This window comes from Prunus mume, linkage group LG2 (assembly GCF_029339155.1).
Source record: "Prunus mume cultivar Tortuosa linkage group LG2, ASM2933915v1, whole genome shotgun sequence".
Classification (NCBI taxonomy): Eukaryota; Viridiplantae; Streptophyta; class Magnoliopsida; order Rosales; family Rosaceae; genus Prunus; species Prunus mume.
In genome coordinates, this window is record NC_142699.1 from 227,133 (window position 1) to 240,089 (window position 12,957).

The 12,957-nt window shown below is 37.0% G+C and overlaps 1 protein-coding gene across 2 annotated transcripts; it reads right to left on the bottom strand.

Annotated features, from left to right (window-relative positions):
• Window positions 1–17: 17 nt before the first annotated feature.
• LOC103318933 (Ras-related small GTP-binding family protein) lies at window positions 18–6,551 on the bottom strand. 2 transcript variants are annotated; one of them, XM_008220390.2, is made up of 7 exons: window positions 5,682–6,551; window positions 4,673–4,764; window positions 4,438–4,579; window positions 3,699–4,003; window positions 970–1,023; window positions 759–889; window positions 18–490 (listed from the first exon to the last, which is right to left on the bottom strand). In XM_008220390.2, exons 1-7 carry the CDS (start codon window positions 5,773–5,775, stop codon window positions 295–297), a joined length of 1,014 nt encoding a protein of 337 aa, XP_008218612.1. In that variant the 5' UTR covers window positions 5,776–6,551; the 3' UTR covers window positions 18–294. The 2 variants fall into 2 exon arrangements, with proteins under 2 accessions (XP_008218612.1, XP_016647518.1); XM_016792032.2 differs by lacking the exon at window positions 970–1,023.
• Between the last annotated feature and the right edge of the window lie 6,406 nt (window positions 6,552–12,957).

Sequence of the window (12,957 nt, forward strand, 5' to 3'; positions counted from 1 at the left end):
CGCATCCAAAGTGAATATTTTGAAAAGAAAATATGACACGGATGTCTTCGACTCTACATCACTCGATAAAAATTTGCAAACAAAGAGAGCTTGATGAAAAGAATTGCCTGTTCGTAGTTTTCAGGTCGATGAATCAATCATTATATACTTGACAAACATAAACTTACAATGAAAACCTGTGGATGTAAAGAATCAATGGAGCAGTTACAAATGAAACAAAATGGGAAGAACTTTGGCCGCATACAGAGCATTCATTCATGCAAAAGTAATCACATTAACCGGAGGCAACGACTATTAGACATTAATATCTGAGCGCTTTGATCTGCCTGTACTGCTGATTTCTGGGTAACTAGTATGGGAAAATCTAGGAAGGCTGTAGTTTTCTGAAACCGAAACTGGTTGCTGAGGATAAAGTGTGGGAGGTGGGGTCAGATTGCGTTGCGCTGGAAGAGGAGGGAGCATGTTGTACTTGTAAGGGTCACCACGCAAGCTGCAAAAGAAAAACCTTGGTAAGAAAAATCACAACAAACATAGTAAGACAACCTATTGAGAGGAGAAGAAGTGTGATGATTGCTGGCACATAACTGGCAGGGTCATGCAAAACTTCACATTTGATCAAAACATAATCAATCACCGTTTACGTTCTATTACAGGAAAACCATCTCACTTCTGAGCTAGCATACCCTCCATTAATTATTTAAAGATTATGGTGACAGCTATAAAAAGTTGGAGAGAAGAATGTAACTGGCTGAAACTACCTGGAATTCCTGTAGGAATGATCCTCATCACTCCAATTTTCATCTACAGTCTGTGCAGGTTTTTGAACTGGAGAACCAGACCATGGATTTTGTGCAGGTACATCATCAGAAAAATATCTTCTTCTGATCAACTGAAACAACCAAGACAAGAGTTGGACATCTTTCATACAACAAAAGAAATAAGCTAACAGCAAAGACCACAAATACAGACCATACGGAAAAATTTCATCACAGCTTCCTTGTCATATCTTGCTTCTTTGGCAGCCTGTATATGTTCAACAGACCGTCATATATTAACGATTCCATGTTACCAACGATTCCCTCACAAGAATATAGAACATAAACATGACAATTATATTCCCTGATAGAAATTGGCCTTTTTGCTGGATAGAAAACAATGACTTTATTGATCAAAGTCAAAAGTTACAAAAAAAAAAGTATAGCCTGTTACATCCAGGAATTAAACTACTTCTAACTACAGAGGACCAAAACTAAAACCAAATGAAAAATAAGAACCCAAAATGATAAAAAACAGGAGAAATGCGAGGAAGAAACTACAGTGGAGAAAAAGTTAACTGATTTACAGTTAACACCCAATGTGCACGACCAGAATGGCAGAGAAGTTCAGGCATCTTGTTCCAGTAAATGGAATTCATATTAACAAAATGCCCTAACAGTTTTGGTTCCAATGTTTTAAAACATAATTTGAAAAGATAAAACCATCAATCAACTCCAGAGAGGTGACCCCACATCTTCTCTTCTTCATTAAATAAAAGGAGTGATTATAAACATCTACTAAGTGTTATAGTTACAAGTTACAACAACTAACAACAATATGTGAATTACTAAAGATCACATATCCCTCTCTGCTAGCTAAAACATTAAAATATCCATAGAAGAAGAAAAAAAGGCAGAAATTCTGTAAAAAAATTATTTTAGAAACTCATTACTGTTTTAGTGTTCTCCGAAAATGACAAAATTCTTCAGAAGCACTTAAAAAGAGTCCTTGGCTGAATTGCATTATTTCTCCACTTACAAGGCCCTTTATTAAAATAGATAGCCAATCAAGAAAAAACATAAATTATGTATTTTTTAAAAATGTTCAGAAAAATATCAAACTTGAGCAATGATTCAGATTCACAATCTGACAACATAATCAGACAGCCTAGAAATAGAACATTTCCCCATGCATACATACAAATGAACCACACAAACCAAATAGCAGGTAGAAGCCAAATTCAATGTGTAACAAATAAGGCCATACAAGTACCAAGCACAATACAGTTGAGTCTTTATACTTTTTGTAGCAATAAATGGACGTCACACATGCATTTTAAGTTACTTATTCATAGTCTCATATTCATGATCTTGGAGTATCCTTATGTTACATGATCAGTGTATTAGAAGTGGTAAATTATCTTTTACATTTTCTGTATACATTGATTTGGGTCTTTTTAATGATTCACGTGCCAATGGCCACAATCTTGTAATTTCCCTCAAATGGCTACTTTCAAGCTTTGAAAGTAAGTTAATAGCGAAGAGAATCCTCTGTCACATTCTAAGTCATTTGGAATATGAATGTAAAACCTCACAACAAATTCTAATGCTATGCAAAACAGGTAGGTTTTCACTAATTCTAAGTTGCATGGCAGCTTAGCATTAAAAAATTGCCAACTATCCAAGCCAACTAGCAGTAGCATCTACCTGGGTCATAGGGAATGGAGAGAGATAAGACTCAGGTAAGACAGAGTGGAGAGAATTTCCTTCATGTGTATCCTTCCAGTGCCTACTCTTTCTAGATTGTCATCTTCTCATAATACGTTAATTACAATAAGTCAGCTTCATCATTGTATCATATGAGGTGGAATCCCAACTTGCGGAGGAAATTAAATGAAATAGAAACTGCTGAGTTTTCTTCTCTCTTGTCTTTAATTGAAAACATTTCCCTGTGTCCAGTGCGAGTTGATAAAAAGATTCTCAACTTGAGTCCTCTAAACATTTTCTGGCAAATCGTCCTCCAGAGTCCAAATAACTTGGAAGGTAAAGATTAATAATTGCTCATGGGAGGGTCAATACCTGTGATGTTATTCAATGAAGGAGGCCCAAATTGTGCATCTCACCCTATTCGTGTATTCTGTGCAAAGGTGGGGAGGAAAATATGGATGATGACCTATTTCTCCATTGCCCAATTTCTCTTCAGATTGTGGTATAATCTCTTTGGGGTAGGCAAGGTTGAGTTCGGTGATCCCGGCCTCTTATAAATCATAATTGGTAGAGAAGTTCAAAAACATTTTTCTTTTGGGGAGGAAGGCAAAAACTATGTTGAAGTGTTGTGTCTTGGCTATCCTTTGGGTCGTTGGCTGTAAAGGAAGGCTAGAATATTCGAAGAAAGCTACGGGAGGAGGTAACATCTTTACGGGACAGAGTGATGCTTTATTAGCTGCTGAATTCAAGGATATTCCTTTTTCTATTTTCATTCTAATTGGAAAGCTGCTGTTAGCTGACTTTTGAGCCTTCAATTTCTCAGATTTGTGTGCATGGACCTCTCTTGTTCAGATAGACTGCTATTTGGATTGTAACTCTTTCAATGATTACTTAATGAAATCTTTGTTTCCGTAAAAATAAAAATAAAACAAAAACAAAAACATTCAAATTGAACACAGTACTCCTTTTAAAAAAACATTTTAAAGTGCACCTTGGTCAAGTAAACCAAGCAGAACACTGTGTTCACCAAAACATGCTCTAGATATGGCCTCAAAAGATCAGAATAAATATGGACAGAAAAATGAGTTCAGTTGCCTTTGAACACGTCTAATGCAATCACAACCACTTTCATCGGATACTAATTTCATTTTCATCAGTGATAATGTGAACAGTGGCAATAAACAAGGAGAAAAAGTGGGGAGGAAAACAAAAAGAAATGAAAAACACGTTGCTTACCGCAATAAGGCCTCCAGCACTAGGAAAACTCTCAGTCAGTGGAAGTTCCTCACTGGATGGAAGCAAACCTTGTTTCTCAACCCACTGTCGAGCTACGTCAACAAGATTGCCACTGCTTCCCCTTGCACCCTCTTTTGCAGCAATATCAGCTTTGTTACCTATAACAATATAGGGGACAGGAAGGCCACCGGGACCTCCAGATCCTAGAGGAGCTGAAAATGTCCCAGTCGCAGCAATCTCAGCTGCCCACCTCTGTAAGCCAGTTTTTGTCCTTCTTTGGGAGAGATCATGAACAAAGATTACACCTGCAGATGAATTTTATGCATATCTTGAGTTGAAACATCCAAGTCTGGTTGCAAAATGTTGGTTCCATTTCTTTTGATAGGAAACAAAACACAAAAATAAATGTCTGAATACCGTTAGATAAGTTGAGTACAATCACATTGACCATCACTATATACCACCATGACTTACCACAAACATTTTGTCAACACCACTCATGTACATTTGCATCATTAATGAATAGAAGATGGATGCATCAAGAGACAAAAAAATGATAAATGCCTGCACTTACAAGCCTAAGCAAGGCTGCTGGTTTCTAACTTAAAAATAAATAGTCAATTAATTTGTCCTCAAAAGTTTGTTTACTTCACGGCCTTTTCTCTTATTTATATTTAACATGCATATTAGTTACAAGGAGAATAAAATGTTTAAAAAAGGAGAGAGGTCCCAAACTTGCCATTAATTTGGGAATAAAAAAGAGACCGGCATTCTTTGTATCTATCATGTCCAGACACATCCCAGAGTTCAATAAAGAAATCTCTCTCAGCGTCACCTTTAATGCTGCTTGACGAGCTACCAGAGTTTCCATAAGTAGTATGCTGGATAGAAAAATGGTAAACGCTTATTGGAGACTTGAACTTCAGTAATACTTCTCAATATCCCATCAGAATCAAAGTAATAATTCTTCTTACCTTTACACCAACTGTACACCCTACTGTCTGAGGAGGACGAGCAATGGAAGAACCATTGACAATCAGATGAACAAGAGAACTTTTTCCAACACCTACCAATTGATCAAAATCCAAAGATGAAGTTTGATACTTACACACGAAATTATGAGATGTAATGGACAATAAGGCATAGATTGGATAAAGAACATCCTTCCGGCATGCATTATAAAATTACGTGTGCAGATATATGCATGTCAAATTATAGATTCAGAGGGTTGCATTTCCGCCTGTCAAATACTATTTTGTGCAAAGCATTATCATAAACATGTAAGCCACTACCCTTCTAGTAAGCTAAGATAATCTACTTTAACAATCAAGCATGTCAACAATTGATATTGATACTTGAAACTAACGTATATAGAATCACTCCATGATTGGGTAAGCATCAAATATTCAATGCTGATTCAAGGTCAAATCAGGTAGAGGTTTCGTCCATATCTGGCCAACATATTTCCAAAATGTCAGGAGGCATTGATCTTTCTTAAAATGAAAAGATCAGTCTCCAACATAAGACCAATATCATTCTTAACTTTTTCAATCTACACTTCTTTCTTAACTCATCCAATCTACAATTCTCCAACCAACATATAAGATACTAAATGCAATCTGCTCATGTGTAACTTGAGCTTCTGTATTCATGTTGCTTTGACACTCACTCGAAACCAAAGTTTCTTCACTCTAGCACAGTTGTGCTTCTTAATCCTAAAATGTTTAATTGAACTAATCCAAAGGGCAGCAACCACTCTGATCAGAACTGCACCCAAACTCATATTGACAACAATTTGGCATCCAAAGTTCTAACCAAATCCATATTCTATATCTAATTATGAACATCATTAAGCACATACAAGCATACAACACAATCCAGAACAAATCAATTAAAATTTGCAAAAAACAAAAAAATATATATAGTAAAAGGAAAGGAAAGAAGAAGACATAGGAAGAGAATTATACAGTCACAATCAACTACCTGAGTCGCCAACAACAAGCACTCGAACCTGCCCACAAGGCGGTCCACCACCGTTTTGCTCTTTGTTCTCCCTCTCGCGGTCCCTCCAGAACATGTTGTTCTCCAATACTTTTCAAACCAAAATCACCTCAAAATGCAACCAAAATCAAAGGCCCAACTCCTCGCACATTCGAGACCCACAAATCAAGTCCCATCAAAGACACACAAAAACCAACAATTTCTCCAAATGGGCACCCTCAGTTTCAATCTAAAATCCATTTTGATTCAAGACCAAGCCAAGATCAAAGCCGGAATCATAAAACCCATTTCTAAACATGTCCCAAGGGACCCAAAAGAAAGCCCCGCTAAGGTGCTCAAGAACCAAAACCTAGTTCCACCGACAGATCTCGTATTAAAATCTTCAAGTTGTATCCTTGTAAACGTAGAACTTAAGAACTTCTAGTTATTTATAAATAAAAAAATAGCTAGATCATGAAAATAAGAACTGGGTTTTGCTCCAACTTTCAACGCAGCTCCTTTTCACCACCATGAAGCATGTGACACCAGTTTCAATTACTCCATCAACGTTTCAGAACACCACCCCCTATAAATCAGAGGCCTTTAACTGTAGATTGGCACCCTAAACAGAGAACCAACAAAGATTTATTCCGCTTCAAATCGACCTCCAATCTGTGAGCCTGCTCTTTCTTTCTGTCTAGTCTCTGTACCTCGCTTTTTGTCTTCCTCTCTCTCTCTCTCTCTCGATCCCCTTCTGTTTCACTCTGCCCCTTTGTCAGTTCGCACCTCTCCCCCCCAAACAAAAAAAATCTAATATTATTTTTCCTTTTCCTTTTTGCTTAAATTTCATTTTTCTATCCGGGGTACATTGTCGAGTTGAGTAATGATACAGTTGTCACATTTTTATCCCATATTTTTATACCACATAACATAACATGTCTATTTCATATACCACATCAATTAGATCAATGAAATATATTTTAATAAAGAAAGTTTCGTATGTAACAAACTTTGATTTTACTACAGTTTCATCAGCATTGTGACTCTACCATCAAAAAGTCTTTTATGACGTGGCAATAAAGAGAGCCATCCATTATTAAAAAATAATACAATAAATCTTTTTAAATAAAATTGGAAAGGAAAAAAAAAAAACTCCTTGCCACGCGCCCTTTCTCTTAACTAACAAAATGAGTTTACTACATAAAACCTCCAAACTATTAGACATTCTTCAAGTTCATACATCATTTGTTGACAATTTATAAATTCATACATAAGATTCCGGAAACTCTGCAAACTTCCCCTATTGTTAGCTAAACTGTTAGTAGTCTTGGGGATGAGGTATCGAGCGAAAGTCCATGTTTTGGAACTTGGGTGTGACGTTGGTGGCAATGGATAGGATAAATCGGCACTTGGTGAGATGGTTGTTGGGTTGTGATCCATCGGGTTAAATTGAAAATTGGGCAATAAGGAGGTGTGGCTGAGAGGGGAAATTGGGGAGTAGAGGGTAGGGAGGTGCTCAGAGGTGGGTGTGGATGCGTGGAGGAGAAATTATAGAGTAGTATGGTATCACCACGTCAGCTCGCGATACACTCATTTAGAATTTTCCAAAAAAAAAAATATTTAATTGTTTGTACAACTGGACGTTGGTCTCCAATTTTACCCTTGATAATAAAATTAATAATAATAAAAAATCAAACAAACAAGCCCGTGCAACAGCCTCCCACCCCGATCGTAGCCCCCTTCCGCCGCCCATTCTTTGCTTCTATTCCTCTCTCCACCTTCAATTTCCTCATTTTAGTTGCCTTCATATCCCTTAAAACCTACCGTTTCAAGTTCACTTTATCCAATTTTGCTCTCAATCCCACATGAATTTAATAAAGGAAGATTCAAGAAACTCCGTACGCAATTTCTAAGTTGCCCAAGTGCCAAAATGCTTTTAGAAATATGTACGGGAATAATCACTCATTTAACTATGCAGAAAAGGCAAACTTAACAACAACAACAAAAAACCCAAGAAACTCTAGGTATACAAAATAAGCTTTTGCGCCATTTAGAAAGTGATGATAAAATCCAACTATAAAATAAAGTGATTCTTGGTGCAAGAGAGAGAGGGAGACATGGAGAGCGAATAGAAACATAGATGAAGGAAAAGGGGGAGGGGCGGTAGCAATGGGCTAGGCACTATCGACATTGGCTACAGTCCTCTTCCTCCTAAAAGCAACTACTCACTACATACCAACCGAGTCCTAGTGACTCCTAGCATATCATCAACAAGACTAGAGCAAATCAAACTCGGAGCCATATCAAGAAAACAAACACCTAGGTCCATATTGTAACTCTACTAAGCAACACAATCAGGAACCACATTTCTTTCTCTGTAAACATGCTTAAGAGCACAAGTATTAAACTTTCCCATAAGCTCCCATTAGCTTGAAACTGTTGACGTGAGTTAACCTACTAAATCAAGGAGATTTATTTCCTAAGTAATTAGGTGATTTACTTTCTTGTTTTACATAGTTGACACATCCTTGTATAATTAAGAGATATTCCCCTAATTAATTACTGTACCTATTTCCTTGTAAAGTACCCTTGTAAACTCCTATATATATCTCATGGTGGAGAAGAATACAATTAACCTAAAGTATTCAAACCATATTCATGTTTTAGCATGGTATCAGAGCAATCGATCCTAGGTTGTCTTTAATCCCTCAAATCATACCCTCAAATTCAAACCCAAACCCAAAATCAAATTCTTTACCTCTCAAATCAAATCCTCTTATTAAACTCCTTATACACATACCTCTCAAATCAAATCCCTCAATCAAATTCCTAAATCAAACTCCTCAAATTCTCAAATCAACTCATTAAACACAAACACACACTCATATTAAATCTTACTTTCGTTGCGATGTCAGGACCCTGTACGATTCACTCCCTCTTTGTAGACTCATGGAAGCATGCGATCATTCCTGCTAAACCAGCTACCCGAGCTTGTGCTTCTATCGCCATCACCAAAGGTTCTGCTTTTTATACGTCCTCCCCAAAGCCCACTTGGATTATTGCCTAGGATGTTACAGATCACATGACATTTGATCTTAATCAAGTTATTAGCCGCACACCAACTACTCAATTGGTAGTGTCTAATGCTAATGGTACGTCATCTTCTGTGGTTGGGGAAAGCTCTCTAACTTTATACATCTGGATTATGTATTGCTTGTTTCATCCTTGGACCATAACTTGTTGTCTGTTGCACAACTTACTAATTCTTTAGGGTGTATTATAACATTTTGGCCGAATCATTGTGTTTTTCAAGACATCCTCACAGGGAAGACAATTGGTTGTGGTACTAGGCGAGACAAACTCTACTACTTGGACTGGGAATCAAATAGTGAGACTAGGTTTGGTCAAGCTTTCACAACAAGTGGAGCTAGTTCAGAGAGGCAGATAGACAAATTTGGTTATGGAATAAACATCTTGGGCATGCCTCGTTCGGTTATCTGAAGAAGTTGTTCCATCATTATTTTCCAGTTTTGAGGTTTCCAACTTCCAATGTGATACATGTGAATTGGCTAAGAGTCATCGTGTTCCGTTCCCATTAAGTACAAATAAAAGTTTGGTTCTTTTCTCCTTTATTTATTCTGATGTTTAGGGGCCTACTCAAATCACTACTCCAGTTGGAGCTCGATGGTTTGTCACTGTCATTGATGACTACACCCGAATGACCTGAGTTTCCCTTCTCAAAACCAAAGGGGAAGTCGGTTTGACATTTCAACAGTTCCATAAATGGTGGCGACTCAGTTTCATGCCCAAATACAGGTTCTCTATTCTGACAATGGCTGATAATTTTTTAATCATGATCTCAAAAAATTCTTATAGGATCATGACATCATACATCAATGCTCATGTTCATATACTCCTTAACAAAATGAGGTGGCTGAGTGAAAGAACTGACATTTATTAGAATTCATTCATGCATCTTTATTTGGTGCCAACATGCCTCGATCTTTTTGGGGCTAGGCCGTTCTCTCTACAGCTTACCTTGTAAATAGGATTCCCTCAAGTACCTTGAATTTTCAAACTCTTCTTCAAACACTTCACCACTATATCTAAATACCTCCTACCCCAAACCTTGAACCATGAATTTTTGATTGTGTTGTATTTGTACACTTACATGATCACCAACGCAACAAATTGGATCCCTGAGCAGAAAAATGTGTTTTCATTAGCTATTCCCCTCATCAGAAAGGCTACCGATGTTATCACCCTCCATAGATGTAGTATTCCGGGAACACGACATATTTTTCAGAAGCACATGAGGAGAATCTAGAGCCAAACACCCTGACTTTTCTGGAATTTTTAACAACATAAGAGATTCAGGATCAAAGCGACTAGTCGCCTCCCTTTATCCATCCACATGAGGCGTCTCTACCTTAAAGCGATCGGTCGCCTCTCCCCCACGACCAGTCACTCCCCTTTATTCCTTCACAGGTGGAACCACTATGGTAAAACGACAAGTCGCTTTGTCCGTCTTTGTCGAACATTGAGCCTATGTCGCCAGTGGAAAACGACTAGTCGACACCTCACTGCCAAAACCATGAGGAGGAAATTGAACTGTTTTTTGAGATTTTGCTCGCTCTGAACGTGCCTTCAGCTCTAGTACCACACTAATCACCTTCCGAGGAAGTCATTCAGGTAACATCTCCCCCTGAAACTAATAACACTAATTAAATATACCATGATGATTTGATTTCAAAAAGCATAAATGATATAGATACCCCTATATATCAGCTTCAAGAAGGGAAGAAATATGGTAAACCTCAAGTACAGTACGAAGCAGATCTTAATGCCAAGGAAAATACCCCATCAATAATTATATATCTCTAAGTAGATTAGGAGAGTCACATATACACTCTGTGAAATAGTTAGCCAATATATTTGTCCCAAATAGTGTGAATGAAGCACTAGAAAACTCAAAATGAAAAGAACCCATTAATGAAGAAATGAGAGCCCTCCAGAAGAATGCCACATTAGAGCTCGTGTATTTACCTCACAGAAAGAAGACATTGGGATGTAGGTGAATCTATACTGTAAAACTCAAAGCAAATGGATCCATTGAAAGATATAAAGCTAAATTGGTGGCAAAGGGTATACACAGATGTATGGGGTAGACTATCAGAAGACCTTTGCCCAAGTAGCCAAGATCAACACCATAAAAGTCCTACTGTCCCTAAAAGCAAATCTAGATTGACAACTACATCAGTTCAATGTTAAAAATGTCTTCTTACATGGATACTTGGAAGAAGAGGTATACATGGATTTACCACTAGGATGTAATTTAGCTTATAACAAGAAGAATCAAGTTTGCAAGCTCAGAAAGTCATTATATGGGTTAAAACAATCTCTTAGGTCATGGTTTGAAAGATTTACTAAGTCCATGAAGAATTTTGGATACGCTCAAAGTAATTCAGACCACACCCTCTTCTTGAAGCGTAATGGAGGAAAAATCATTGCATTAATCGTCTATGTGGATGACATGGTCGTACCTGGGAACAACGCGGGAGAGCAACAGAAGCTACAAAAGTATTTGTCTCAGGAATTTGAGATGAAAGATTTAGGTGCTCTGAAATACTTCCTTGGAATTGAAGTAGCAAGGTCAAAAACTGGTATATTTCTGTCTTAAAGGAAGTATGTGATGGATCAACTCACTGAAATAGGAATGCTTGGATGTAAGCTTGCTGACACACCTATTGAGATGAATCACAAGTTGTATGAAGACATGGCCCGATTGCTAATCAATAAGGAACAATACAACACCTTGTTGGAATGTTGATATATTTGGCGAACAAAACACCATATATTGCATATGTTGTGAGTGTGGTTAGTCAATTTATGCATTCACCCAGTGTTTCTCATAAGATTGCAGTTGATCAAATCTTAAGATACTTAAAATCAACCCCTAAAAAGGAATTAATGTTCTTAAATAATGGAAATCTTGAAGTTGTTAAATATACAGATAATGATTGGGCTGGTTCCATTACAAATATACACTTTACATCATGTTACTTTACATTTGTTGGAGGTAACCTAGTCATTTGGCGGAGTAAAAAACAAAATGTGGTTTCTCAATCTAGTGCAAAAGCAAAGTATCGAGGAATGGCTCAAGGAGTTTGTGAATTATTGTGGATCAGAGGACTCTTTATAGAATTGGGTTTTAAACCAGGGAAGCCGATAGAGTTACATTGTGATAATAATTCAGTTATCGATATTGCTCATAATCCAGTTCAACATGATCGAACTAAACATGTTGAGGTGGATAGACATGTCATCAAATAAAAAATTGAGAATTAGATCATCTGTCTACCCTTTATAAAATTAGAAGATCAATTAGTGGTGTCTTGATAAAAGCTATCTGTGGACGAGTGTTTTATGACTCACTTACCAAGTTGGGTATTGGTAACGTGTATGCACTAACTTAAGGAGGAGTGTTGACATGAGTTAACCTACTAAATCAAGGAGATTTATTTCCTAAGTTAATTAGGTGATTTACTTCCTTGTTTTATATAGTCGACACATCCTTGTATAATTATGAGATATTCTCCTAATTAATTACTGTATTTATTTACTTGTAAAACACCATAGTAACTCCTATATATAAATTCTGATGGAGAAGAATACAATTAACTTAAAGTATTCAAATCATATTCATATTTTAATAGAAACTAGAGACGCCTATAGAGTTTTTAATTATTTTTTTTAACCGAATGTATACACTGATTGAAAACGTTGAGATGTAAACTAATGAAATTGAAACCAAGTGGCCCATTTTGATAATTCCACTAAACCTAGAGCAAGGTATAATGTCATTAGCCATTTCCTAATTATTTGCTAAAAGGTCATCCCAGTACTTAAATCATTAAGCTCTTAAGCTCTTAAATCATTAGCCACTTTTCTTTGTTCACCCCAGTACTTAAATCATTAAGCTCTTAAGTTTTATTATTGTGTAAAAAGACAAAAAAGGTCATCCAACTTAATATTTAACCCTTGTACATCTATACACACATCCCCACCACTCTTTATGTTAAGTTTCAGAAAAACACAAACATATGGGCACCTGTAACCACTAGAGGAACCTCTTGAGCTTGGTCTCTTCTAGTGAGCTTACCATTGCTGTGTGTGCCACTCTAAGACTTGATTGGTTTTTCACAGAGAGAGAGAGAGAGAGAGAGAGAGAGAGAGAGAGAGAGAGCAAAGGGGTTTTAGGAGGTAGCAGCTTGAAGTG

Excerpts from the sequence above, each read along its gene's own strand:
- LOC103318933 (XM_008220390.2), bottom strand. The coding sequence starts at position 5,775 with ATGTTCTGGAGGGACCGCGAGAGGGAGAACAAAGAGCAAAACGGTGGT. Across the intron at positions 4,765-5,681 it reads GCTTGTTGTTGGCGACTCAG|GTGTTGGAAAAAGTTCTCTT; the intron begins GTAGTTGATTGT and ends ATCAATTGGTAG. Across the intron at positions 4,004-4,437 it reads TTTTTATTCCCAAATTAATG|GTGTAATCTTTGTTCATGAT; the intron begins GCAAGTTTGGGA and ends ATTCATCTGCAG.